The sequence below is a fragment of the Scyliorhinus canicula genome, chromosome 15 (genome assembly GCF_902713615.1).
Source record: "Scyliorhinus canicula chromosome 15, sScyCan1.1, whole genome shotgun sequence".
Classification (NCBI taxonomy): domain Eukaryota; kingdom Metazoa; phylum Chordata; class Chondrichthyes; order Carcharhiniformes; family Scyliorhinidae; genus Scyliorhinus; species Scyliorhinus canicula.
The window spans coordinates 74,458,550-74,485,171 of NC_052160.1; the positions used below are offsets into that span (position 1 = coordinate 74,458,550).

The 26,622-nt window shown below is 45.5% G+C and overlaps 1 protein-coding gene across 2 annotated transcripts; it reads left to right on the forward strand.

The window, feature by feature from the left end:
• Window positions 1-381: 381 nt before the first annotated feature.
• LOC119979059 (cytochrome c oxidase subunit 6B1) lies at window positions 382-26,622 on the forward strand. Of its 2 annotated transcripts, none has more exons than XM_038821041.1 (4): window positions 382-621; window positions 8,528-8,638; window positions 26,134-26,281; window positions 26,471-26,622. In XM_038821041.1, exons 2-3 carry the CDS (start codon window positions 8,533-8,535, stop codon window positions 26,238-26,240), a joined length of 213 nt encoding a protein of 70 aa, XP_038676969.1. In that variant the 5' UTR covers window positions 382-621; window positions 8,528-8,532; the 3' UTR covers window positions 26,241-26,281; window positions 26,471-26,622. The 2 variants fall into 2 exon arrangements, with proteins under 2 accessions (XP_038676969.1, XP_038676968.1); XM_038821040.1 differs by having other exon boundaries at window positions 383-621; window positions 26,134-26,234; window positions 26,471-26,620.

The window sequence follows — 26,622 nt, forward strand, 5'->3', positions numbered from 1 at the left end:
TTCCAAGATTCTATCTTAATTCAGCTTCATCCAGACTCAAAACGTTAGCTCTCTTCTCTCTCCACAGATGCTGTCAGACCTGGCGAGAATGTCCAGTATTTTCTATTTTGGTTCTATCTTAATTGTTTTTTAAAGGACTTAAATTGTTCTGAGTTGTAGTCATCGGACAGCTACAGTTCATATCCTTGTTAATATCCAAGAGGGAATAGTTAATATCCTATGGGGAATAGTTCACCTCCAGGACACAGGCTTTCACACATTTCTTTAACATTACCATCACATATTTTGTAAGGACATGTTGCATTCATAATTGCGAAATCTGAATACAAGCTGCTGATTCTTAAATTCCTGTTCCGGGATCGTGCACTTCCTTTACATTATAATAATATTTAAAATGCATTTGCAAATTTGTTTCACGTTCGGACCACATTAGTAGTTAAGTCAATCACAAATTGATCTTTGGATTTTGAATTATTTACAAGTGGTTAAGGTGCGGCTGTGAGGGTTAGTTTCCTGTCCGCCATGCAGTGATATTGATCAGGCACGGACCTGCCGCATTTCACAAACAGGGAAGTCAACCTGTTTCTTCTCTTGTACATTTCTCGTCGCTTTGAACTGAAAGTAAGTAATGACTTATTCGGTGCATTAAGTAGTTTCAAGTCAAACACTTAGGCAATGATTTTATGCTTCTTTCAATGTGTTCCAGGATTATGAGCTCAGGCTACTTTCAGTTCAGATCTGCCACTTTATTGTGATCAACTCCTTATTGTATTCAGGCAATATGACTCGACAATTACTCAACTAAACAGACCGGTTCGGACTGTGAAAGGTCTACCGGAGACCTTTGATCCGACAGTGAAACTATATCTTACATGTTACCATTTCATATAACTCGCCCAATAAGCCAGAACACTTTACCGTCCCATTTCTACCCAGTTACAAAATTAAAGTGGATATTTCCGTATTTTTAGTTTGCCCTTCTCAGTGTCAGTTGTTGACGTGGACAGCGATGTCAACAGCTCAGGAATGAGTTGATGAACAACGGATGTTGAGAGATTGTGGGCGGAATTCTCCGCTCCTGCGTGGAATCGGGAAGGCCGTTGTGAACTCGGCCGAGTTTCACGATGGCCTCGGAGGCCGCTCCTCGCACCTTATTCACCTCTCGGCCGGCGGGCCTTGATGCTTGCGTTAAGGCGGCGTGCCGAGAATGACGCGACAGCGGCGCCTAAGTGACGTCAGCCGTGCATGCGCAGGTTGGCCGGCTCCAACCCGCGCAGGCACGGCTAACGTCACAACGGCTGACGGCTCCAACTTGCGCATGCGCGGTTGCCGTCTTCCCCTCCGCTGCCCCGCAAGACGTGGCGGCTTGATCTTGCGAGGCGGCGGAGGGGAAAGAGTGCGTCGCTTTGAGATGCCGGCCCGACGATCGGTGGGCACCGATCGCGGGCCAGTCCCCTCCCGAGCACGGCCGTGGTGCTCACTCCCCTCTCCGCCTACCACAAGCTTCAAACCAGCATTTGGCGCCATGTTCACGACGGCAGCGACCAGGTGTGGTTGCCGCCGTCGTGAACCGGTCGGGAACGGCAGGCCGCTCGGCCCATCCGGGCCAAAGACTCGCCGGTAGCCGTGAAAAACGGCGACCACCGATTCAGCGAGCGGGGGTGGGTGGGAGAATCACGGGGGTGGGGGGCAGGGATGCGTGTCGTGAGTCGCCCGGCCCTCCCGCGATTCTCCCACCTGGCGTGGGGAGCGGAGAATCGCGCCCTGTGTGTGAAAACAGCTGTGTAAAACGGCAAATAGAAAACGTTAAATATACAATCTAATCATCGACATTGGCTGGTTAATGTCCAAGCTTTTTTTTCACAGCAGCATTCAGTATTTCTGTTCTTTTATAAAGCAAAGTGCAGACTCACAGCAGAATCGCCTAACTTTTGATATCTGTGTTGTTAATCGTGCCATAAAGTAGGACCCGGCTGCATTTGGCACCTCTGTTCAATACAGAAACAATGAGGATAGAGGCAATGATTCCTGTTATGTGTTGGGTTAGTTTAGTTATGATACAGTTGGTGAAGAGGAATCACGGACATTCTAATCTATGGCTGAGAAAATTGTGCGCAATATTCCAAGTGCGGCCTTACCAAGGCTCTATACAACTGTAAGAAGTCTTACAACACCAGGTTAAAGTCCAACAGGTTTGTTTCAAACACGAGCTTTCGGAGCACGGCTCCTTCTTCAGGTGAATCCACATCATGGCTATACAACTGTAGCATGACTTGCCAGTTTTTATACTCGATGCCCCGTCGAATGAAGGAAAGCGTTCCGTCTGCTTTCTTGACTACCTTGTCCACTTGTGTTGCCACCTTCAAAGATCTGTGGGCTTGCACGCCCAGATCTCTGTGACTTTCTATATTCCTAAGAGGGAGAATATTTTTTATAATCGTCCATGGAACACGAGTGTCACTGGCTAGGCCAGCATTTATTCCCATCCCTAGTTGCCCTTGAGAAGTTGGTGGTGAGGTGCCTTCTTGAACCGTTGCAGTCCATGTGGTGCAGGTATACCCACTGTGTTATTAGGGAGGAAGTTCCAGGATTTGACCCAGTGACAGTGAAGGAACGGGATAGATTTCCAAGTCAGAATGATGAGTGGTTTGGAGGAGAACTTCCAGGTGGGGATGCTCCCATGTATCTGCTGCCCTTGTCCTTCTAGATGGCAGTGGTCGTGGGTTTGGAGGGCACTGTCTAAGGGGCCTTGGTGAGCTACTGCAGTGCATCTTGTAGATGGTGCACATGACTGGCTGCCTCTGTACATCAGTGGTGGAGGGAATGAATGTTTGTGAATGAGGTCTTAATCAAGCGGGCAGCTTTGTCCTGGATGGTGTTGAGCTTCTTGTGTTGTTGGAGCTGCACTCATCAAGGTAAATGAGGAGTATTCCAATAGGCCGCTGACGTCCCTTGTAGATGATGGACAGGCTTTGGAGGATCATGAGGTGAATTACTTCCCACAGGATTCTCAGCCTCTGACCTGCTCTTGTAGCCACAGTATTTATATGGCTAGCCCAGTGCAGCCTCTGGTCACTAGTAACCCCGAGGATGTTGATTGGGGGGATCCAGCCTGGCTATTGTCCAGGTCTTGCTGCATATGAACATGGACTGCTTCAGTATCTGAGGAGTTACGAATGGTGCTGAACATTTTGCAGTCATCAGCGAACCTCCCCACTTCTGACTGTTTGATGGAAGGAAGTACATTGATGAAGCAGCTGAAGATGGTTGGGTCTAGGTCACTACCCTGAGGAACTCCTGCAGTGATGTCCAGGATCAACTATCTTCCTTTGTGTTGGGTGTGACTGGTGGGGAATTCTTCATAATTCCCATTGACTCCAGTTTTCCTTGGGCTCCTTGATACTACACTCGGTCAAATGCTTGATGTCAAGGGCAGTCACTCTCACGTCACCTCCTAACCTCTGGAGTTCAGCTCTTTTATTCACGTTTCAACCAAGGCTGCAATAATGCCAGAGGCTGAGTGACCCTGATGGAACCCAAACTGAGTATCAGTGAGCAGGCTATTGCTAAGCAGGTGCCACCCTTTTCTGGTAATGGAGATTACATTTTCTACATGACATAATTGGGCATTTTTCCACATTGCCGGGTAGATGCCAGTGTCTTAGATGTACTGGGACAGCTTGGTTCGGAGTGCGTCAGGTTCTGGAGCACAAATCTTCAGTACTATTGCTGGAATATTGTCAGAGTCCATATCCTTTGCAGTATCCAGTGCCTTCAGCCATTTCTTGATATCATGTGGAGTGAATTGAGTTGGTTGAAGACTGGCATCTGTGGTGCTGGGACCGCCGGAGGAGACCAGAATAGATCATTCACTGGCATGTCTGGCTGAAATCTGTTGTGAATGCTTCAGTCTCCTCTTTCTCACTGATGTGCTGGGCTCCTCCATCATTGAGGATGGGGATATTTGTGGAGCATTCTCCTTCAGTGAGTTTGATTGTCCACCACCATTCACAAGTGAATGTGGCAGGACTGCAGAGCTTAGTTCTGATCTGTTGGTTGTGGGATTGCTTAGCTCTATAACTTGCTGCTTATGTTGCTTGGTGTGCAAGTAATCCTGTGTTATAGCTTCGCCAGGTTGACACCTCATTTTTCGGTACGGCTGATGCTGCTCCTGGCATGCTCTCCTGCATTCTTCATTGAACCAGGATTGATCCCTGGCTTGGTGGTAATGGTAGAGTGGGGGGGGTATGCTGAACCATGAGGTTATAGATTGTGCTCGATGGGCTGAATGGCCTGCTTCTGCACTGTAAATTCAATGATTCTATGAATTCTGTTGGTGCTGATTGTCCACAGCGTCTCATGGATGCTCAGTCTTGAGCTGCTAGATCTGTTGGAAATCTATTCCATTTAGCATGGTGTTAGTCCCACACAGTATGCTGGAGGGTATCCCTCACTGTGAAGATGGGATTTTTGTCTCTGTGTGATGGTCACTGCTACCCATAAAGTCATAGACAAATGCATCTGCATGAGGTAGATTGGTGAGGATTCCAAAATATGTTTTTCCCTCACCACCTGCTAAAGACCCAGTCTAGTAGTTATGTCCTTTTGGACCCAGTCAGTATTGCTGCTTCCAAGCCACTCTTGGTGATGGACATTCCCCACTCAAGAGTACATACTGTGCACTGGACACCCTCTGTGCTTCCTCCAAGTGGTGTTCAACATGGAGGAGAATTGATTCATCAGCTGGGGGGGGGGGGGGGGGGGGGGGGGGGGGGGGGGGGGGGGAAGGTATTCAGCAGGAGGTTTCCTTCTCCATGTTTTGACCCAGTGTCATGAGACTTCATGGGATCGGGGTGATGTTAAAGACTCCCAGGTAATCTCTGTCCTGACTGTATATATCATTGTCCCAGTCGGACAGGACATACTTAGGGATGGTGATACATAGATACATAGAAGATAGGAGCAGCAGGAGGCCTTTTGGCCTTTGGAGCCTGCTCCACCATTCATCACGATCATGGCTGATCATCCAACTCAATAGCCTAATCCTGCTTTCTCCACATAGCCTTAGATCCCATTCTCCCCAAGTGCTATGTCTAGCCGGCTCTTGAATATATTCAATGTTTTCGCATCAATTACTTCCTGTGGTAATGACAGGCTCACCAATCTTTGGGTGAAGAAATGTCTCCTTATATCTGTCTTTTAAGATATGATTCAGTCTGACATAATCAGGCTCACTGTTGCTTGACCAGGCTGAGAGACAGCTCTCCCAATTTTGGCACAACCCTCAGATGTTAGTAAGAAGGAATTTGCAGGGTCAGCAGGGCTGGGTTTACTGTTGTCACTTCAGGTGCTTGTGCCAATGCTGGGTGATCCATTTGGTTTCATTCCTTTCTGTAGGCTTCGTAGTGGTTTGACAGAACTGAGTGGCTTGTGAGGCCATGAGAGAGTCAATCACATTGCTGTGTGTCTGGGGTCATATGTAGGTCCGACCAAGCAAGGATCGCAGATTTCCTTCCATAAGTGAAACTGATGGGGTTTTTTTAATGACAATTGACAATGGTTTCATGGTCCCTGCTAAGAGCACAGTTGATGATAAACACCAGAGTATTCCAAATCCCGGAAGGGAAACTTGAAATATCTGTTCACAACCATGTTTTGCAATTTGATATAACGTGAGGAACAATTTGAAAACCAGAGAATGATGTCCTAGATGGTTTTGCCATGATTTTAAATAAAATATTTACTAAACAATATAACAAACAATAAAGTCCACTATATACACAGTATCCCCAGTTCCAACACCTGTATTACCTTAACTTCAGAGCCAATTCTCCCCAAATAACATTCTAGGATTGTAAAAACTATAAGCAAAATGCAGTGACAGTTACCACGCCAGGTAGTTATACCTTTTGGGATTGCCTCTGACGGAGCACAAAACACCTGCTTTTTCAACCAGGCTTTCTTCAGTGGAACTGATCATTGGGAGTTCAAACAGCTACTCCTGCCATGGGCTGACATCTTAAAACGGCTCCCTTAAATTGATTGAATTGCTTCTGCCATACCATTTTCTCCTTTTGATCTTCCTTTTTCTGAACTAACCTCTTCAGAAGTCAAACTTAATTACCTTCATTTTGTGAGTCACTGAATAATACAGGCAGAAGAGGGCCTTCGGCTCATCGAGGTTCGACCCCGGCTCTGGGTCACTGTCCGTGTGGAGTTTGCACATTCTCCCCTTGTTTGCGTGGGTTTCGTCCCCACAACCCAAAAGATGTGCAGGGTAGGTGGATTGAACACGCTAAATTGCCCCTTGTATGGAAAAAAATGAATTGGGTACACTAAATTTATAAAAAAAACCTGGCAAGTCTGTCCCTGTCGTTAAACAGTTTCCATTTTTAAATAGCATTTTAAAAAAACATAAAACCGATTGAACACATTCCAATTTCTGGGATTTCCTTTATTTTCTTTTATGTTATCACAATTTTTCCCTACAGCCACCATCTGTACTGATATTAGCTTTTAATTCCAGACTTTTATAACATTAATAATCTTTATTAGTGTCACAAGTAGGCTTACATTAACTCGACAATGAAGTTACTGTAAAAATCCGTTGTTTGTTAACTGAATTTAAATTCTACAAGCTGCCATGGTGGATTTGGACCCATATCCGGAACATCGTAGTGATCTCTGTATGTGAATGTACGCAAGGGGTTAATATGTAATCAGCAGCACTACATGATCACTAGAGGGCCGGACCAACAGGGGTATAAAAAGCAACCACATTGTGTGTCCCTCAGTCTCTCTCTCTCTCTCGGGTGCACTGTGACCAGTACAATATCAGATTAGTTCAGATGGCTAGTGGAGTTACGTATAGTTATTGTCGTTAGGTCTTGTTAACCTTATCACTAGTATCAAAGTTGAAGTAAAGAACTCATGCAGTTGTTGTTATAGTTACTCAATAAACCTTTGTTGTTCCTGAACGAGTTTGAGTCGTCTTCCCGTACCAGCCTCCCCGGACAGGCGCCGGAATGTGGCGACTAGGGGCTTTTCACAGTAACTTAATTGAAGCCTACTCGTGACAATAAAGCGATTTTCATTTTCATCGAGATTCAGAAGACCTCACCATCAACCAAGGATTGAGTAGCACGAGTTACCTACCACACAGGTAACAAGACAACCATTAGCCTGGCTGTCTGCATTAATATCCTAGTAACGTCACCACTGTGCAATCACCTCACATCGAAGAGTGATGGTGAAGTGAAAACTGACTGGATATGTACTTAGCATAACGAGAGGAAAAATTATGATCGAGTGAGAGGCAGATGTGGGCCTGTCTTTGGTGTGTGTTGTTTCTGTCCCAGCCTTCAGGCTGTTACTGCACCGAGTCAACATTTAACTAAATACATAAAACAAATATGCTTCTACATTTATAAAAAACAGAAAAGAATGAAGCAGGATGCAGCAATATCCAAATTGAAAATGGGTTTAGACGTTCTAAGTGTTGAAGTTACTGCATTGGATTGGGTTTACAGTGAGGCCTTAATTGGAATTAGTTTTGAGGCATAATTAATAGCCTTGGGCCTGTTTTTGCTCTATATGGTTGTCAGGTATTTTATATTAACTGTTCTTTTCTCCATTATCAATGAAATTAAGTTTTAAAATTAGAAAACAGAATCTGTACCCTTTTGGGAATCCATTAGAAGCACAATCAGATTACCTTTTACACTATTTTAGCAATCCTGTAGTTCCTTAAGGTTCTATCATGTAGTATCTTCTTGCTATGTGATGAGAAGGATTTTAAACTTCAGTGGATAATGAGTGAGCATAGATACGGTGATGCTTTGGCAACTTCCAGTTGACATATTTAGGCTTGAGACATTGCATTTCAACATTTTTTTCTCAAATAGCTCCATATAGAGATGAAAAACTTTAGTTCTGAATGACAACACTGAGCCCATTGCATATATTTAAGTAATTAAGGAAAACCTTGGTCTACTTCATTTTCCTTTTTGCAATCGATTCACTTTTTCTGTTTTTGAACGAATTGAGAATTTTCAAACTAACAGTAAAGTAAAAATCTGGGTAAACCATAAGCTGTGCTGGTGCAAGGTGGTTTTCTTATATTAGTGAATTATTAATGAATTATAAAATGGCGTACTCCGTTCAAAATAAAAGATAAAGTGCAGCCTAATACACCCCAGTGCCTGCTAGGATCACTTTAATCTCGGTCTCGCTGGGCACCTGCACTACATTTTGCAGGAGGCTGCTGCTGTGATAATTGCGAGTAGTGTCAAACCACAGAAACCAATCTCCAACAAAAACCTTTCAATGGGAAGGAAGAGAAAGTGAGTGAAGAGCTGGGTGAGACAAGATTCACAATTACTCCAGAGGCGCCCACTATTAAGGCCGCGACATCACCAGAAAAAAGCTCTGTACTTAAATTAGTGGCACATTTTCCAAAAGACATGTTGTGCTTGTTCTTCATTTAATTAAAACAAATCTATCAAATATTTCACATTTCTTTTGTCAGTCACGATGGCGGAAGATATCCAGACCAAGTTGCAGAATTACAAGACGGCGCCTTTTGATGCCAGGTTTCCCAACCAAAACCAAACCAGAAACTGCTTCCAAAACTACCTGGGTGAGACATCACTGTGCAGAGAATCTGTGTATGGTTAATGTACAGTTAATGGTTGGCGTATTGTAAAGAAGCAAATGACATTAGTCTTAATCAATTTATCAGTCTTTATCTGACTTGTGAAAACATTTTTATGCTTAAAATTGGTATTTTTCTTTCAAGGTACTAACAAGCTTCAATTGCTGTGCTCATTTTTTGCCTATTGTGCAATGATTTATTAATTTTCTTAAATTCTCCAGTTTTTGTTGGAAGTAAATAATCATGATATTTAACTTGTTCTCAATGTACAAGGTTTAGATATTAATTAATATTCATAAATATGCTAACAATACATTTAAATTTACAGAGCAATATCATAGTGAAGTTGAAATTTCTCTACCAGCGTTTAAAACGATTCAGTGGTTAGCAATGTTGCCTCACAGCACTGAGGATCCGGGTTCGATCCCGGCCCTGGATCATTCACTGTCTGCGTGTAGTTTGCACATTCTCGCCAGTCTGCGTGGGTCACACAAAAGATGTGCAGGGATTGGCTACATTGTCCCTTTATTCGAAAAAAAAAAGAATTTGGTAGTCTAAATTTTAAAAAAGCATTTAAAACGATTAGTTAAACATGTTATCCAGAATAAAGACTTGGTAGCGCCCATTCCACCAGCATTTCTTGCTATTTATGTTCCAGCTATTGATTAATAGCATTGTTTTCTGTTTAATTATCTGCATTACAAGATTGATGTGGGTGGCTGGAGAATAGAACCCTCCTGTATCAGGAGCATCAGCAATAAGATTTTTGGGCAGGTGAGAAAGAGGTCAAAGAGATCAGTTTTAAAGAGGAAAGTGAGAGGGGAGAGGTTTAGGGAGGAAATTACAGAGCACAGCTGCCAATGACAGAATCATGTGTAACTGAGAGTTGCTCAAGTTACTGCCTAGTAACTGTATAATAATAATAATCTTTATTGTCACAAGTAGGCTTACATTAACACTGCAATGAAGTTACTGTAAAAAATCCCCTAGTCGCCGCACTCTGGTGCCTGTTCGGGTACACTGAGGGAGAATTCAGAATGTCCAAATTACCTAACAGCACGTCTTTCGGGACTTGTGGGAGGAAATCGGAGCACCCGGAGGAAACCCATGCAGGCACGGGGAGAATGTGCAAACTTCCCACAGACAGTGACCCAGGGAATCGAACCTGGGACATTGGCGCTGTGAGGCAACAGTGCTAACCACTGTGCTACCGTGCCGCCTGTCGTTCTATTTCCATTGTTGGGGAGCAGAGGGCCTCTGGGACTGTTGGTCAATCTATACTCTACAGCTGGTGAAATCCCATCTTCCTGATCTGCTGCCTTCAGTGAAGGAACAGCTTTGGTAGTTGTTCATATATGCCTGTGGTTTTCACTGTATCTTTGGTCATTCCCGTCAACCACGATCGAGGTGAGAACTGCTCTATTCACGTGCTAAGTTGCCATGTGCACAGACCGACCCCTGTTGATATATGTTCTATATGAAGTGGCTGAAGACTTCACTTGTGAACTGAGGGCTGTTGTCACTCATCACAATATCTAGAATGCCGTAACGATTGAAGTGTGCTTTCAGGCATTTTACAATCTTCCCGGTCGTTGTTGAAGTTTAACTCCCAGTATTCAGAATATTAGTCTACCATGTCAAGGTAATCAGTTTCTGCTAGAGTAAACTCCCAATTTCCTCCATGATCTGTCTGGGATGCCATGCAACATCAATGGGTCTCGAGCTTTCTTAGCTTGGTACTCATTACAAGCACCACACTGGCCAATGCAGTCTTTAATATCATTGCTTATGTTTAGCCAGTAGAGCTTTCCTCAGGCTTGACTCAATTCATTGATGGCTTGCATGGATGCACTTCAGCATCTCTGCTCTCACCTCTTTGGGGATAACCACTCTGTTTCCTTTGCACAGTATGCCATGCATGGTAGGTTGTTAATTCTTCTATGGCTGCCCAAAAGGCTCTTGTGCCCACAAATATGCCCTTCATGCTCCCTGGCAATTCTTTCAGCACTTGGAGAGTTGCACCTTTTTGGTAGTTCACTTGATTCAAATGTCAGATTCAGTGGGCAGAATTTTCTGGGGGGTTTTTTTTCAGTGTTGTCTCAGGCATGAAAAGCAGCCTGCTGGCATAGCCCACTGAATTTTTAAACACTTGGAAAAAACAATGGTGGGCGCAGGTTCCACCAAAGTTCTTGACCCTTGTAAGTGACCCACAGACGAGCTGGGTACAACATGCCGAACTTCACCCCCTTCTCGAAGAGGGCCAATTAAACTTTATTGACGCTCACCCTTTCGACGAGTTCCGCACCCAAGTCCTGGTAAATGCGCAACTCGTTATCTTCCCATTTGCAGCTCCTTGTCTGCCTGGCCCACCTCAAGATCTGTTCCTTGTCCAGGAACCGGTGCATTCATTCGTACCACCAACGCCCTCGGCGGCTCATTCATCCACGGCTTCCCCATAAGTGCTCTGTGCGCCCTGTCTACCTCCAAGGGCTGAGAAAACGCACCTTCCCCCAGCAGCTTCTCGAACATACGTGCCACATATGCCCCTGTGTCCCATCCTTGCTGCCCTCCGGGAGGCCAACGATCCTCAAGTTCTGCCTGCACGACCTGTTCTCCAGGTCCTCCATCTTCTCTTGCAGCCTTTTCTGGTGGTCCCTCATCAGCCCCATCTCTGTCACCATCGCGGTGAGCTGGTCATCATGCTAAGCCACCGCCTCTTCCACCTTCTGGATCGCCTGTCCCTGGGCTTCTAATCTCTGCTCCACCCGATCAATTCCCGTCTTAATCGGGTCCAGGTACTCTTGTCTTTGCTTAGCAACTGCTTAGCAACTTTGCTTAGCAAGGCTGACAAGTTTAGCTCACCAGGCTAAATCGCTGGCTTTTAAAGCAGACCAAGCAGGCCAGCAGCACGGTTCGATTCCTGTACCAGCCTCCCCGGACAGGTGCCGGAATGTGGCGACTAGGGGCTTTTCACAGTAACTTCATTGAAGCCTACTCGTGACAATAAGCGATTTTCATTTGGCTGGTTTAGCACTGGGCTAAATCACTGGCTTTGAAAGCAGACCAAGGCAGGCCAGCAGCGCGGGTTCAATTCCCGTTCCAGCCTCCCCGAACAGGCGCCGGAATGTGGCGACTAGGGGCTTTTCACAGTAACTTCATTTTTTTTTAAGGTTTGTGCTGTGGCTTAGATGGTTAAAGCGCCTGTCTAGTAAACAGGAGATCCAGAGATCAAATCTCAGCAGTGCCTTTGGGTCAAAGCTAGGAGCCTGTGAAGAAATGTTCCCAATTCAATGGTGAATGTAGAACACGTTGGCAAAATATCTGTGGCACCGAGATTCAAGTTTGCTTTACCTTGATATTTGTCAAACTTTATTCAACCTTCGGGCTGGTTTAGCTCACAAGGCTAAATCGCTGGCTTTTAAAGCAGACCAAGCAGGCCAGCAGCACGGTTCGATTCCCGTACCAGCCTCCCCGGACAGGCGCCGGAATGTGGCGACTAGGGGCTTTTCACCAGGGCCGGCTCAAGGCACCGGCAACACGGGCAGTTGCCCGGGGCGCCATGTGCCGGGGGGTGCCAGAGACTCGGGTCCCGCGCATGCGCAGTTGGGCCGGTGCCAACCAGCGCATGCGCGGTGGCCGCCCTCCCCCAAGGCGCCCCCCCTCGGTCCGCCCCGCTCGGTCCGCCCCCCCCCCGGTCCGCCCCCCCCCCCGGTCCGCCCCGCTCGGTCCGCCCCCCCCCTCGGGTCCGCCCTCCCCCGCCCCCCCTCGGGTCCGCCCCCCCTCGGGTCCGCCCCCCCCCGCCCCCCCCTTGGGTCCGCCCCCCCCCTCGGGTCTGCCCTACCCCGCCCCCCCTCGGGTCCGCCCTCCCCTCGGGTCCGCCCTCCCCTCGGGTCCGCTCCCCTCGGGTCCGCCCTCCCCCGCCCCCCCTCGGGTCCGCCCTCCCCCTCGGGTCCGCCCCCCCGCCCCCCCCCCTCGGGTCCGCCCTCCCCCGCCCTCCCCCGCCCTCCCCTCGGGTCCGCCCCCCCCCTCGGGTCCGCCCCCGCCCCTCGGCCCCGCCCCCCCGCCCCTCGGCCCCGCCTCCCCCCGCCCCTCGGCCCCGCCTCCCCCCCGCCCCTCGGCCCCGCCTCCCCCCGCCCCTCGGCCCCGCCTCCCCCCAAGGGCGGCGAAGTTCAGCTTGCCCGGGGCGCCAGCAACCCTAGGGCCGGCGCTGCTTTTCACAGTAACTTCATTGAAGCCTACTCGTGACAATAAGCGATTTTCAGCAAAGCTCCCCTGAAGGAATTCCACCAGCTGCTCCATTGATCACTAGGCCGGCAATCCCAGTCCCTGATCCTCCGCCATGTTTTTCTGTGCGACAGACTCCACTCCCTTCTTTGCCCAACAATCTCTCCTTTTCAAACCACTTCTGGTCCATGAATCCATACACTGGTGGGGAATCCTTCTCCTCTACCTCACCAATCTCCTATTTTGCCGATCAAATCCCCCATAAGTCGGGGAAAAGGTCTCAAAGGTCCACCACGAGCGGGAGCTACTAAAAAAGCGACCACTCACTTGATAGCCGCCACTGGAAGTCCTACTCTTTCTAGTTTAATAATATCCTTTCTATAATAGAGCTGTACACAGTATTCCAAGTGTGGTCTTACTAATGTCTTGTACAACTTCAGCAAGATGTCTCAACTCCTGTATTCAATGTTCTGACCAATGAACCCAAACATACCGAATGCCTTCTTCACCACCCTGTCCACCTGTGACTCCCTTTCAAGGAGCAATTAACCTGTACTCCTAGATCTCTTTGTTCTATAACTCTCCCCAAAGCCCTACCATTAACTGAGTAGGTCCTGCCACGATTCGATCTTCCAGATTGCATCACCTCACATTTATCTAAATTAAACTCCAACTGCCATTCATTGGCCCACTGGCCCAATTGATCAAGGTCCCGTTGCAATCCTAGATAACCTTCCTCACTGTCCACTATGCCACCAATCTTGGTGTCATCTGAAAACTTACTAACCATGGCTCCTAAATTCTCATCCAAATCATTGATATAATTGACAAATAAAAGTGGACCCAGCACTAATCCTTGAGGCACACCGCTGGTCACATGCGTCCAGTTTGAAAAACAACCCTCTACAACCACCCTTTGTTTTCTGTTGTCAAGCCAATTTTGATTCCATTTGGTTACCTCCCATGAGATTTAACCTTATGTAACAACCTACCATGTGGTACCTTGTCAAAGGCCTTGCGGAAGTCCATGTAACCTTCTTGGTTACCCCTTCAAAAAACTCAATCAAATTTGTGAGACATGATTTTCCACTCACAAAGCCATGCTGACTGTCCCTAATCAGTCCTTGCCTCTCTAAATGCCTGTAGATCCTATTCCTCATATACCTTCTAACAACTTACCGACCACAGACATGACACTCACCGGTCTGTAGTTCCCAGGCTTTTCCCTGTGGCCTTTCTTAAACAAAGGCACAACATTTGCTACCCTCCAATCTTCAGTACCCTCACCTGCGGCTGTCGACGGTTCAAATATCTCTGCTAGGGAACACACAATTTCCTCCCTAGCCTCCCACAACGCCCGAGGATAGATTTAATCAGTTCCCGGGTATTTATCTACCTTGATGCACTTTAAGACTTCCAGAATCTCCTTCTCTGAAATATGTACAGTCCTCAAGGCATCACTATTTATTTCCACAAGTTCCCTGACATCCATGCCTTTCTCAACAATAAATACTGATGAGAATTATTCATTTAGGATCTCACCCATCTCTTGTGGATCCACACATAGATGACCTTGTAGATCCTTAAAAAGCCCTATTCTCTCCCTAGTTACTCATTTGTCCTTTATGATTTGTAGAAGCTCTTTGTCTATTCCTTTGCCTTATCTGCCAAAGCAATCTCATATCCCATTTTTGCCCTCCTGATTTCTCTCTTAACTCTACTCCGACCACCTCTAAAGTCTTCAAGGATTCTCTTGATCCCAGCTGCCGATGCATGTCACATGCCTCCTTCTTCTTTTGACCAGGGCCTCAATATCCTGAGTCATCCAGGCATCCCTACTTCTACCAGCCTTGCCCTTCACTTTAAAAGGAAAGTATTTACCTGAACACTGCTTAACACACTCTTGAAACAATCCCACTTACCAGCCGTCCCTTTGCCTGCCGACAGACTTCCCTAACCAACTTTTGAAAGTTCCTGTCTCATACTATCAAAATTGGCCTTGTCCCAATTTAGAATTTTAAATTTTTGGCCGGACCCATCATTCTCCATAGCCATAAGCCCATACGACATAGAAGCAGAATTAGGCCACTTCGCCTATCGAGTCTGCTTCGTCATTCAACCATGGCTGATATTTTCTCATCCCCATTCTCCTGCTTTCTCCCCATAACCCCTGATCCCCTTATTAATCAAGAACCTATCAATCTCTGTCTTAAAGACAATCAGTGAATTGGCCTCCACAGCCTTCTATGGCAAAGTGTTCCACAGATTCACCACCCTCTGGCTGAAGAAATTACTCCTCATCTCTGTTTTAAAGGATCGTCTCTTTAGTCTGAGATGGTGTCCTCTGGTTCTAGTTTTTCCTACAAGTGGAAACATCCTCTCCACATCCACTCTATCCAGACCTCATAGTATCCTGTAAGTTTCAAAAGATCCCCCCTCATCCTTCTAAACTCCAACAAGTACAGACCCAGAATCCTCAACCGTTCCTCATATGACAAGTTCTTCATTCCATGGATCATTCTTGTGAACCTTCTCTGGACACTCTCCAAGGCCAGCACATCCTTCCTGAGATACGGGGCCCAAAACTGCTCACAATACTCCAAATGGGGTCTGGCCAGAGCTTTATACAGTCTCAGAAGAACATCCCTGGTCTTGAATACTAGCCCTCTTGACATGAATGCTAACATTGCATTTGCCTTCTTAACTGCTGACTGAACCTGCACATTAACCTTAAGAGAATCATGAACATGGACTCCCAACTCCCTTTGTGCTTCTGCTTTCTGAAGCATTTCCCCATTTAGAAAATAGTTTATGCCTAAATTCCTCCTTCCAAAGTGCATAACCTCACACTTTTCCACATTGTATTTCATCTGCCACTTCATTGCCCACTCTCCTCGCTTGTCCAAGTCCTCTGCAGTCCCCTTGCTTCCTCAATACTACCTGTCCCTCTACAGATCTTTGTATCATCTGCAAACTTAGCAACAGTGCCTTCAGTACCTTCTTCCAGATCATTAATATATATTGTAAAATGTTGTGGTCCAAGCATTGACCCCCTGAGGTACACCACTAGTCACCGGCTGCCATCCTGAAAAAGACCCCTTTATCCCCTCTCTGACTTCTGCCAGTCAGCCAATCCTCTATTCATGCTGGGATCTTACCCTGAACACCATGGGCTCTTAACTTATTTAACAGTCTCCTATGCGGCACCTTGTCAAAGGCCTTCTGGAAATCTAAATAAATCACGTCCACTGGTTCTCCTTTGTCTAACTTCCTTGTTACCTCCTCAAAGAACTCTAACAGATTTGTCAGACACGACCTCCCTTTGACAAAGCCGTGCTGACTCAGTCCTATTTTACCATGCACTTCCAAGTGCTTCGCGATCTCATCTTTAATAACAGACTCTAAAATCTTACCAATGACTGAAGGCCTATAATTTCCTGTCTTCTGCCTCCCTCCCTTCTTAAACAGTGGTTACATTCGACACCCTCCAGTCCTGTGGGACTCTTCCTGCCTCCAGTGATTCTTGAAACATCATCACTAATGCCTCCACAATTTCCTCAGCTATTCCTTTTAGGACCCTGGGGTGTAATCCATCCGGTCCAGGTGACTTATCCACCTTCAGACCTTTCCGTTTCCCCAGAACCTTCTCCTTTGTAATGATCACTGCACTCACCTCTGCCCCCTGGTTCTCCTGGAGCTCTGTCATTCCACTGGTGTCTTCCACCATGAAGACTGATGCAAAGTAACTATTCAGTTCGTCTGCCATTTCTTTGTTTCCAAATTATTACTTCTCCAGCCACATTTTCTAGTGGTCCAATGTCTATTTTTGTCTCTCTCTTACCTTTTATATATTGAAATAATCTCTTCCCATCTTCCTTTATATTACTAGCTAGCTTTTACCCATACTTTATTTTCTCCCCACTTATTGCTTTTTTAGTTGTCCTTTGCTCGCTTTTAAAGGCTTCCCGGTCCTCTGGTTTCCCACTAATCCTCACCACTTTGTATGCTTTTTCTTTAGCCTTTATGCTGTCCTTGACATCCTTCGTCAGCCATGGATGCCTTGTCCTCCCCTTAGCATGTTTCCTCCTCCTTGGGATGAATTTCTGTTGTGCCTCCCTAATAACCCCCAAAAACCCCTGCCATTGCTGTTCCACTGTCTTCCCCGCTAGGCTCCTTTTCCAATCAACTCTGGCCAGCTCCTCCCTCATGTCTTTGTAGTTACCCTTATTGAATTGTAATACCGTTACATCGGATTGCAGCTTCTCCCTCTCAAATGCAGGGTAAAACTAATGGAATTATGGTCACGAACATTTCTGTCACCTGCCCTTCCTTATTTCCCAAGAGGCGGTCAAGTTTTGCCCGCTCTCTAGTCAGGCCATCTACATACTGAATGAGAAATTCCTCCTGACTACACAAAAAATTTCTCGCCAGCCACCCCCTAATGCTATGGCTGTCCCAGTCAATATTGGGAAAGTTATTACCCAATATTCAATACCCAACTATTACCAACCTATTTTTCTTGCAGCTGTCTGTAATCTCCTTACATATTTGCTCCTCAATTTCCAGCTGACTGTTTGGGGGCCTGTAGTACAATCCTATCAAAGTGACCTCTCCCTTCGTATTTTCAGTAAAAAGTCTTACAACACCAAGTTAAAGTCCAACATGTTTGTTTCAAACACTAGCTTTTGGAGCACTGCTCCTTCCTCAGGTGAGGAAGGAGCAGTGCTCCGAAGCTAGTGTTTGAAACAAACATGTTGGACTTTAACCTGGTGTTGTAAGACGTCTTACTGTGCTCACCCCAGTCCAACGCCGGCATCTCCACATCATTCGTATTTTCAGTTATACCCATATAGCATCAGTGGGCAAACCCTCGGATATATACCCTCTCAGTACTGCTGTGATATTCTCCCTGATCAAAAACCCAACTCCCCCCTCCTCTCTGGCGAGCAGTCGCATTAAATTCCGAACATGGTCAGCTATGACTTCTTCTATTGTCCATCCATAGACTAGTAGTTCATCCACTGTGGCTTCCATTTCATGAAGATTATTGATTACCTCATGCTCATAGATACTCTTCTGGAGCTGTGGAAATGCCAAAGGGGAGGAGCAGCCATCTGTATCTCCCAGATGGCGTCTGGAAGGTAGTCAGACACCACTACTTCATCCAATTCTGCTTGCCAGTGACCATTCTTCGCATCTAGGGCTGTAAAGATCTTTGCCTTGGCAGGTTGTGGCAAATTTCCTTCAATGGTTGGCAGGTCCTTTGCACACTCCAAGCTTTCCTGGTTGTCAGACTGCTGATCCAGTCTGTTGGGAGTTGTTGCCATCTTGATTACTCCCTTCTTTTCCAGCTCTTCTATCTTGTTTTTCAGACTGGATTGAACTCTATGTAGCAGATGCTGAATTGATCTCACTCAGTCATCTACTTCTAGATGATATTCTCCAGGAAAACATCCAGACCCTGTAAACACATAGTTATACTCCTCTCGGATCTGTTTGCCAGCCAATGGTTTTGTGTGCTGCAACACGTTGTACATTTATGGCACGTTTAGGGTTACCAGTCCAAGCTTTAGACTTGCTCCTTCCGAGATGAGTGGCTGTTGCTTACAGTCTATCATCTGGAACTACCAATTTTCATTCTTACCAGGGCAGAGAGCTCTCAGATTACCCTGTCCTCTCAGTATGGATTACCTGCCATCATTTGGCCTCAACCTTACTTTTGAGGGCGTGATTTTTGGATCATGTTGAGTCACTTTGCACTGGTCTGTGAAGGTCATGTTCACTTGAAGCACTCCTCCTGTGGTTATCATTCTGACTTTCACATTCATAACAGGGAACAAAGAAATGGCTGAGGAACTAAACTCATACTTAACAACTGTCTTCACAAAGGAAGACATGAATAGCGTACATGACGTTCTGAGAAGCACAGGTTTTAGTAAGGAGATGAAGGAAATTAGTATGAGAAAAATGGTTTTAGGGAAATTAATGGGATTGAAGGCAGACAAATCTCCAGGGCTGGATAATCTTCATCCCAGAGTACTTAAGAAAGTGGCCCTAGAAATAGTAGATGGCAATTTGGAAGGTCTAATACAGGTGGGAAATAGACAGTAAATGGCAGAACCCTTTAAGAGTATTGACAGGCAGAGGGATCTGATTATACAGGTCCACAGGTCACTGAAAGTGGCAACACAGGTGGAGAAGGCGGTTAAGAAGGCATAAAGCATGCCTGCCTTCATCGGATGGGGCATGATAACATTTTGCAAGTCATGCTGCAGCTGTATGAACATTACTTAGACAACACTTGGAATGTAGTGTTCAATTCTGTTCACCACACTACCAGAAGGATGTGGAGACTTTGGAGAGGGTACAGAGGAGGCTTACCAGGATGTTGCCTGGTATGGAGGGCATTAGTTATGAGGAGAGGTTGGATAAACTCGGTTTATTCTCACTGGAACAACGGAAGTTGAGAGGCAACTGATAGAAGTCTACAGAATTATGAGGTGCATGGACAGAGTGGATAGTCAGATGCTCTTTCCCAGGTGGAAGATGCAATTACTAGGGGACAGAGATTTAAGGTGCGAGGGGCAACGTTTAGAGCAGATGTGCAAGGAAAGCTTTTTTACACAGAGGGTAGCGGGTGACTGGAACTCGCTGCTGGAGGAGGTGGTATCAGCACATATGATAGTGACGTTTAAGGGGTGTCTTGACAAATACATGACTAGGATGGGAATAGTGTAAATGGTTTTAAGTTAGACGGGCAGCATGGTCGGTATAGGAATGGAGTGCCAAAGGGACCATTCCTGTGCTGTACCTTTCTTTGTTCTTTCTTATTGGTGGTCATTTTCCAAAATTCTTTGGACTCTAGATTGGTTCCTACATATTGGGAGTGTAGCAAATGTAACCCCACTATTCAAAAAGGGAGGTAGAGAGAAAACAGAGAATTATAGATCAGTGAGCCTAATGTCATTAGTAGGGAAGTTGTTTCAAAGATTTCACAGCATAGCATTTGGAAAGCAGTGGTGTGATCAGACAAATTCAGCATGGATTTACAAAAGGGAATCATGCTTGACAATTCTACTAGAATTCTTTGAAAATGTAATCAGTAGAGTTGACCAGGGAGAACAGGTGGATGTGGATTCTTTAGACTTTTGGAAGGCTTTCGACAAGGTCTCACATAGCAGATCAATATGTAAAGTTAAAGCGCATGGGATTATGGGTAGTATCTTGAGATGGATAGAAAGCTGGTTAGCATACAGGAAGCAAAAAGTTGGAATTAATGGGTCTTTTTCTAATTGGCAGGCAGTGACTAGTGAGGTACCGCAGGGATCTGTGCTAGGGCCCCAACTTTTCACATTATATATTAATGATTGGATGAGGGAACTAAATATATTATTTCCAGATTTGCAGATGATACAAAGTTGGGTGGGAGGGTGAGCTGTGAGGAGGATGCAGAGATACTTGAATGAGTGGCAGTATTATGTGGATAAATGTGAGGTTATTCGCTTCAGTCACAAAAAGGAGGCAGATTATTATTTGAATGGGTGTAAATTGAGAGTGGTGAACTGGGAAGCATGGTAGCACAGTGGTTAGCATTGTTGCTTCACAGCGCCCGAGACCCACGTTCGATTCCCAGCTTGGGTCAATGTTTGTGCGGAGTCTGTACATTCTTCCTGTGTCTGCATGGACTTCCTTCGGGGGCTCCGGTTTCCTCCCACAAGGTCCGTAGAGACGTGCTTGGTAGGTGAATTGGACATTCTGAATTCACGCTCAGTGTACCCGAACAGGCACCGGAGTGTGGAGACTAGGATATTTTCACAGTAATGTCATTGCAGTGTTAATGTATAGAACATAGAACATTACAGCGCAGTACGGGCCCTTCGGCCCTCGATGTTGCGCCGACCTGTGAAACCATCTGAAGCCTATCTGACCTACACTATTCCATTTTCATCCATATGTCTATCCAGTGACCACTTAAATGCACTTAAAGTTGGCGAGTCTACTACTGTTGCAGACAGGGCGTTCCACACCCCTACTACTCTCTGAGTAAAGAAACTGCCTCTGACATCTGTCCTATATCTACCACCCCTCAATTTAAAGCTATGTCCCCTCGTGTTGGTCATCACCATTCGAGGAAAGAGACTCTCACTGTCCACCCTATCTAACCCTCTGACTATCTTATGTGTCTCTATTACGTCACCTCTCAGCCTTCTCCTCTCTAACGAAAACAACCTCAAGTCCCTGAGCCTTTCCTCGTAAGACCTTCCCTCCATACCAGGCAACATCCTAGTAAATCTTCTCTGAACCCTTTCCAAAGCTTCCACATCCTTCCTATAATATGGTGACCAGAACTGCACGCAGTACTCCAGGAGCGGCTGCACCAGAGTTATGCACAGCTGCAGCATGACCTTGTGGTTCCGAAACTCAATCCCCCTACTGATAAAGGCTAGCACACCATATGCCTTCTTAACAGCCCTATTAACCTGGGTGGCAACTTTCAGGGATTTATGTACCTGGATGCCAAAATCTCTCTGTTCATCTACACTACCAAGAATCTTGCCATTAGCCCAGTACTCTGCATTCCTGTTACTCCTTCCAAAGTGAACCACCTCACACTTTTCCGCATTAAACTCCATCTGCCACCTCTCAGCCCAGCTCTGCAGCTTATCTATGTCCCTCTGTATCCTATAACATCCTTCAGCACTATCCACAACTCCACCGACCTTCGTGTCATCTGCAAATTTACTAACCCATCCTTCTACACCCTCTTCCAGGTCATTTATAAAAATGACAAACAGCAGTGGCCCCAAAACAGATCCTTGCGGTACACCACTAGTAACTGAACTCCAGGATGAACATTTGCCATCAACCACCACCCTATGTCTTCTTTCAGTTAGCCAATTACTGATCCAAACCGCTAAATCACCTTCAATCCCATACTTCCTTATTTTCTGCAATAGCCTACCGTGGGGAACCTTATCAAACGCCTTACTGAAATCCATATACACCACATCAACTGCTTTACCCTCATCCACCTGTTTGGTCACCTTCTCAAAAAACTCAATAAGGTTTGTGAGGCAAGACCTACCCTTCACAAAACCGTGTTGACTATCGCTAATCAACTTGTTCTTTTCAAGATGATTATAAACCCTATCTCTTATAACCTTTTCCAACATTTTACCCACAACCGAAGTAAGGCTCACAGGTCTATAATTACCAGGGTTGTCTCTACTCCCCTTCTTGAACAAGGGGACAACATTTGCTATCCTCCAGTCTTCCAGCACTATTCCTGTTGACAAAGACGACATAAAGATCAAGGACAAAGGCTCTGCAATCTCCTCCCTGGCTTCCCAGAGAATCCTAGGATAAATCCCATCTGGCGCAGGGGACTTATCTATTTTTACACTTTCCAAAATTGCTAACACCTCCTCCTTGTGAACCTCAATTCCATCTAGCCTGGTCGACTGAACCCGAGTATTCTCCTCGACAACATTGTCTTTCCCCAGTGTAAACACTGATGAAAAATATCCATTTAACGCTTCCCCTATCTCCTCTGATTCCACACACAACATTCCACTACTATCCTTGATTGGCCCTAATCTTACTCTAGTCATTCTTTTGTTCCTGATATACCTATAGAAAGCCTTGGGGTTTTCCTTGATCCTACCCGCCAATGACTTTTCGTGTCCTCTCCTCGCTCTTCTTAACTCTCCCTTTAGGTCCTTCCTGTAGGCCTACTTGTGACACTAATAACGATTATTATTACTGAGCGAGACCTTGGTATCATTGTGCATCAGTTGCTGAAGGTAAGCGTGCAGGTACAGAAGGCATTGTGTGCAATTTTAGTATCCTTATCTCAGGAAGGAGGTTCTTGCTATGGAGGGAGTGCGGCCAAAGTTTACCAGGCTGATGGCGGGACTGTCAATTAAGGACACATTAAATCGGTTAAGATTATATCCATTGGAGTTTAGAAGAGTGAGGGGATCTCATAGAAACTTACAAAATTCTAACAGGATTAGGCAGGGTAGGTTCAGAAAGAATGTTCCCGATGGTGGGGAGTCCAGAACTAGGGCTCATAGTTTGAGGATAAGGGATAAACCTTTTAGGACTGAGGTGAGGAGAAATTTCTTCACCCAGAGAGTGGTGAATCTGGGGAATTCGCTACCACAGAAAGTAGCTGAGGCCAAAATGTGTAATTTCAAAAAGGAATTAGGTATAGCTCTCGGGGCTAAAGGGATCAAGGCATATGGGGAGAAAGCAGGATCAGGGTATTGAACTTGATGATCAGCCATGATCATAATGAATGGTAGAGTAAGCTCAAAGGGCCAAATGGCCTTCCCCTGCTTCTATTTTCTCTGTTTCTAAACCATTTATCATCTATAGGCCAATCTGTTGTATGGCGTATAGAGCTTCCTCAGACTCTTGTGCTGATATCTCTCCAGTGACCATCTGTATCAGCTGGCTTTGGTTCTTTCTAACTAAACACGTGTGTAAGATGATTCAGCTTCTTGCAGTTAAAACATTGCTGACCCCATACTGGGTAATTATTCTTTTCCTTTGGGTGATGTCCTCGGCAGTATTGCATCTGGCCTTTGTCCTGGATCGTTCCGCTCTTTCAGCTTGGAATGTCTATCCGCATAATGCAAAGCCTAATATTTCTGCCATGAAGATGGTCTATGATGATTTACAAACTCTGCCCTTCTGCACATGTCGATCGCTTTCTTGAGAGTAGGTTGATCCACCCTGATCTGCCCTGAGTGTATGTCCTCTCATTGCAGGATCCCAGTCCTAAAATAATCCTATCTTTAATGAGGTCATCTTTCAGTTGCCCGAATTGACATGATTGTGCAAGATGTGATATTGCAGTCACATACAATCAAAATACATTTTGCTCCCCACTTGAACACTAATGCTGAATATATACATAAGTTATGTTCAGGTTCAAAGTGTGCCTTCTAAGCTGTTTTTTCTGTTCTTTGGAGAGATTTAAGTGGAATACAATATGTAGCAGTTTCTCCCTAGTAGTGATAAGTGTTACCACTCGTATTTGTTCCAGCTTGTTAATTAAATCTGTTGCAATCTCATATTTTTGCCAAGTGGAAAAACTGTCAGTCCTGCCTCATATCGCCTTTCAATTTGACTCACCCAGTGTTCTAACTGAAGTGTGCTTCTTTTGTTTGCTTTTCCTTTTCTGTGACTTTGTGGCGTTTCTGTGTTCCTTTTAGTAGCTGTATTTCTTTACAGCTCTTCTTTAAAGAAGCTGCACTTCTTTACAGCTCTTCAAATTCAATCTTCGCTCCCCTTCTGACACCATGTTACAAGATCAATGAATTCAGTGCTTGTTGTAATCCCTCCTTTAATGGAATGAATGTAACATGGCTGCTTCCAGTCAGTGTCTCATGGCAGAGGTCACCTGACTTGACCTGATGTTAAGTCAGGCAGGACTTTCGTACATGATTGCATTTTAATCCATAGAATTTCTACAGTGCTGAAGGAAGCTATTCAGTCCATCGAGTCTGCACGGACAATCTGAAAGCGCACCCTACCTAGGCCCACTCCCCCGTCCTATCCCCATAACCCCACCTAACCTGCACATCTTTGGACTTTGGGAGGAAACCGGAGCACCCGGAGGAAACCCATGGAGACATGGGGAGAACATACAAACTTACTGAACATAAGCATGCAGGTAAATCAAGCAGGCGGTAAAGAAGGCTAATGGTATGTTGGCCTTCATAGCGAGAGGTTTCGAGTACAGGAGCAGGGATGTGTTGCTGCAATTATACAGGGCCTTGGTGAGGCCACACCTGGAATATTGTATACAGTTTTGGTGCCTTATCTGAGGAAGGATGTTCGAGCTATAGAGGGAGGGAAGGTTTACCAGACTGATTCCTGGGATGGCGGAACTAACATACGAGGAGAAATTGAATTGGTTAGGATTGTATTTGCTGGAGTTCAGAAGAATGGGGGGGGGGGGGGGGGGGGAATCACATAGAAACCTATAAAATTTTAAGAGGACTAGACAACTAGACAGGGTAGATGCAGGAAAGATGTTCCCAATGGTGGGTGTGTCCAGAACGGTCACCGTCTGAGGATACAAAGAACAAAGAAAATTACAGCACAGGAACAGGCCCTTCGGCCCCCCCAGCCTGCGCCGATCCAGATCCTTTATCTAAACCTGTCTCCTATTTTCCAAGGTCTACTTCCCTCTGTTCCCGCCCGTTCATATACCTGTCTAGATGCTTCTTAAATGATGCTATCGTGCCCGCCTCTACCACCTCCGCTGGTAAAGCGTTCCAGGCACCCACCACTCTCTGCGTAAAAAACTTTCCACGCACATCTCCCTTAAACTTTCCCCCTCTCACTTTGAAATCGTGACCCCTTGTAACTGACAACCCCACTCTTGGGAAAAGCTTGTTGCTATCCACCCTGTCCATACCTCTCATAATTTTGTAGACCTCAATCAGGTCCCCCCTCAACTTCCGTCTTTCCAACGAAAACAATCCTAATCTACTCAACCTTTCTTCTAGCTAGCACTCTCCATACCAGGCAACATCCTGGTGAACCTCCTCTGCACCGTCTCCAAGGCATCCACATCCTTCTGGTAATGTGGCGACCAGAACTGCACGCAGTATTCCAAATGTGGCCGAACCAAAGTCCTATACAACTGTAACATGACCTGCCAACTCTTGTACTCAATACCAGGGTATTGATACTGGGTAGACCATTTAGGACAGAGATGAGGAGAAATGTCTTCACCCAGACAGCGGTGAGCCTGTAGAATTGATTACAACAGGAAGTAGTTGAGGCAAAAACATTGTATGTTTTCAAGAAGCAGTTAGATATAGCACTTAGGTTGAAGAGGATAAAGGATATGGGGGGAAAAGCAGGATTAGGCTGTTTATTGATTTGGATGATCAGCCATGATCATAATGATCGGCGGAGCAGGCTCAAAGGGCCTCCTCCTGCTCCTATTTTCTGTGTTTTTACATAGGCTCACATACGACCAGCATTCAATACAGGGTCCCTGTGCTAACCATTGTGCCACTGTGCTGCCCAAAGAACAATGGCCCATGAATCGAAACCACACACTCACACCATTCATTTCAGCCATGCATTTAACCATTTAATCTGTTCACCCCTCTGCCAATTGTTTGCATGTGTTCTATGAATGTCTCTTTGGGGTTGAAATTGGTTAACACCAGTTGAATATTCCTGTGGATGGTATATAATTAAACTGTCCTATTGTGATTGTCTTACAGACTTCCATCGTTGTAATAAAACACTAACTGCAAAAGGTGCTGATACTGTTCCTTGCGAATGGTATCGCAGAGTGTTCACGTCACTCTGCCCAACTTCATGGGTATGAAAAACAATCCATATTTTATAAATTGGTAACATCTGATATATGTAAGTCTGCAGTTTTTAATATTGTTTTACATTAACTCATTGAGTAAAAATCTTGCATAGCTTTTTAAAATAATTTTAGAAAAGGTAATTAGCGACAAAATATCATTTAGGCAGCGTAAAACCTGAAGTTCTGCTAATTTATAAATAAGTTGATTTCTGTGACATAATTATTTCTATCTTACATTTTAGATAAGCAAGTGGAATGATCAGCTGGAAGCGGGCACATTCCCTGGAAAAATCTAACTCGTTCGCGCTGTCTGGTTGAAACCCTTACAATGTTTCCAAAATTGACAGCTTCTACCAAAATAAATCCTAAATATTAAACACATGTTCAGTTCGTA

Bases quoted from the DNA above. Each gene is read 5' to 3' on its own strand.
- LOC119979059 (XM_038821040.1), top strand. From the start codon at position 8,533: ATGGCGGAAGATATCCAGACCAAGTTGCAGAATTACAAGACGGCGCCT. The intron at 8,639-26,133 runs GTGAGACATCAC...ATTGTCTTACAG, and splicing joins CTGCTTCCAAAACTACCTGG to ACTTCCATCGTTGTAATAAA. The intron at 26,235-26,470 runs GTATGAAAAACA...CTTACATTTTAG, and splicing joins CACTCTGCCCAACTTCATGG to ATAAGCAAGTGGAATGATCA.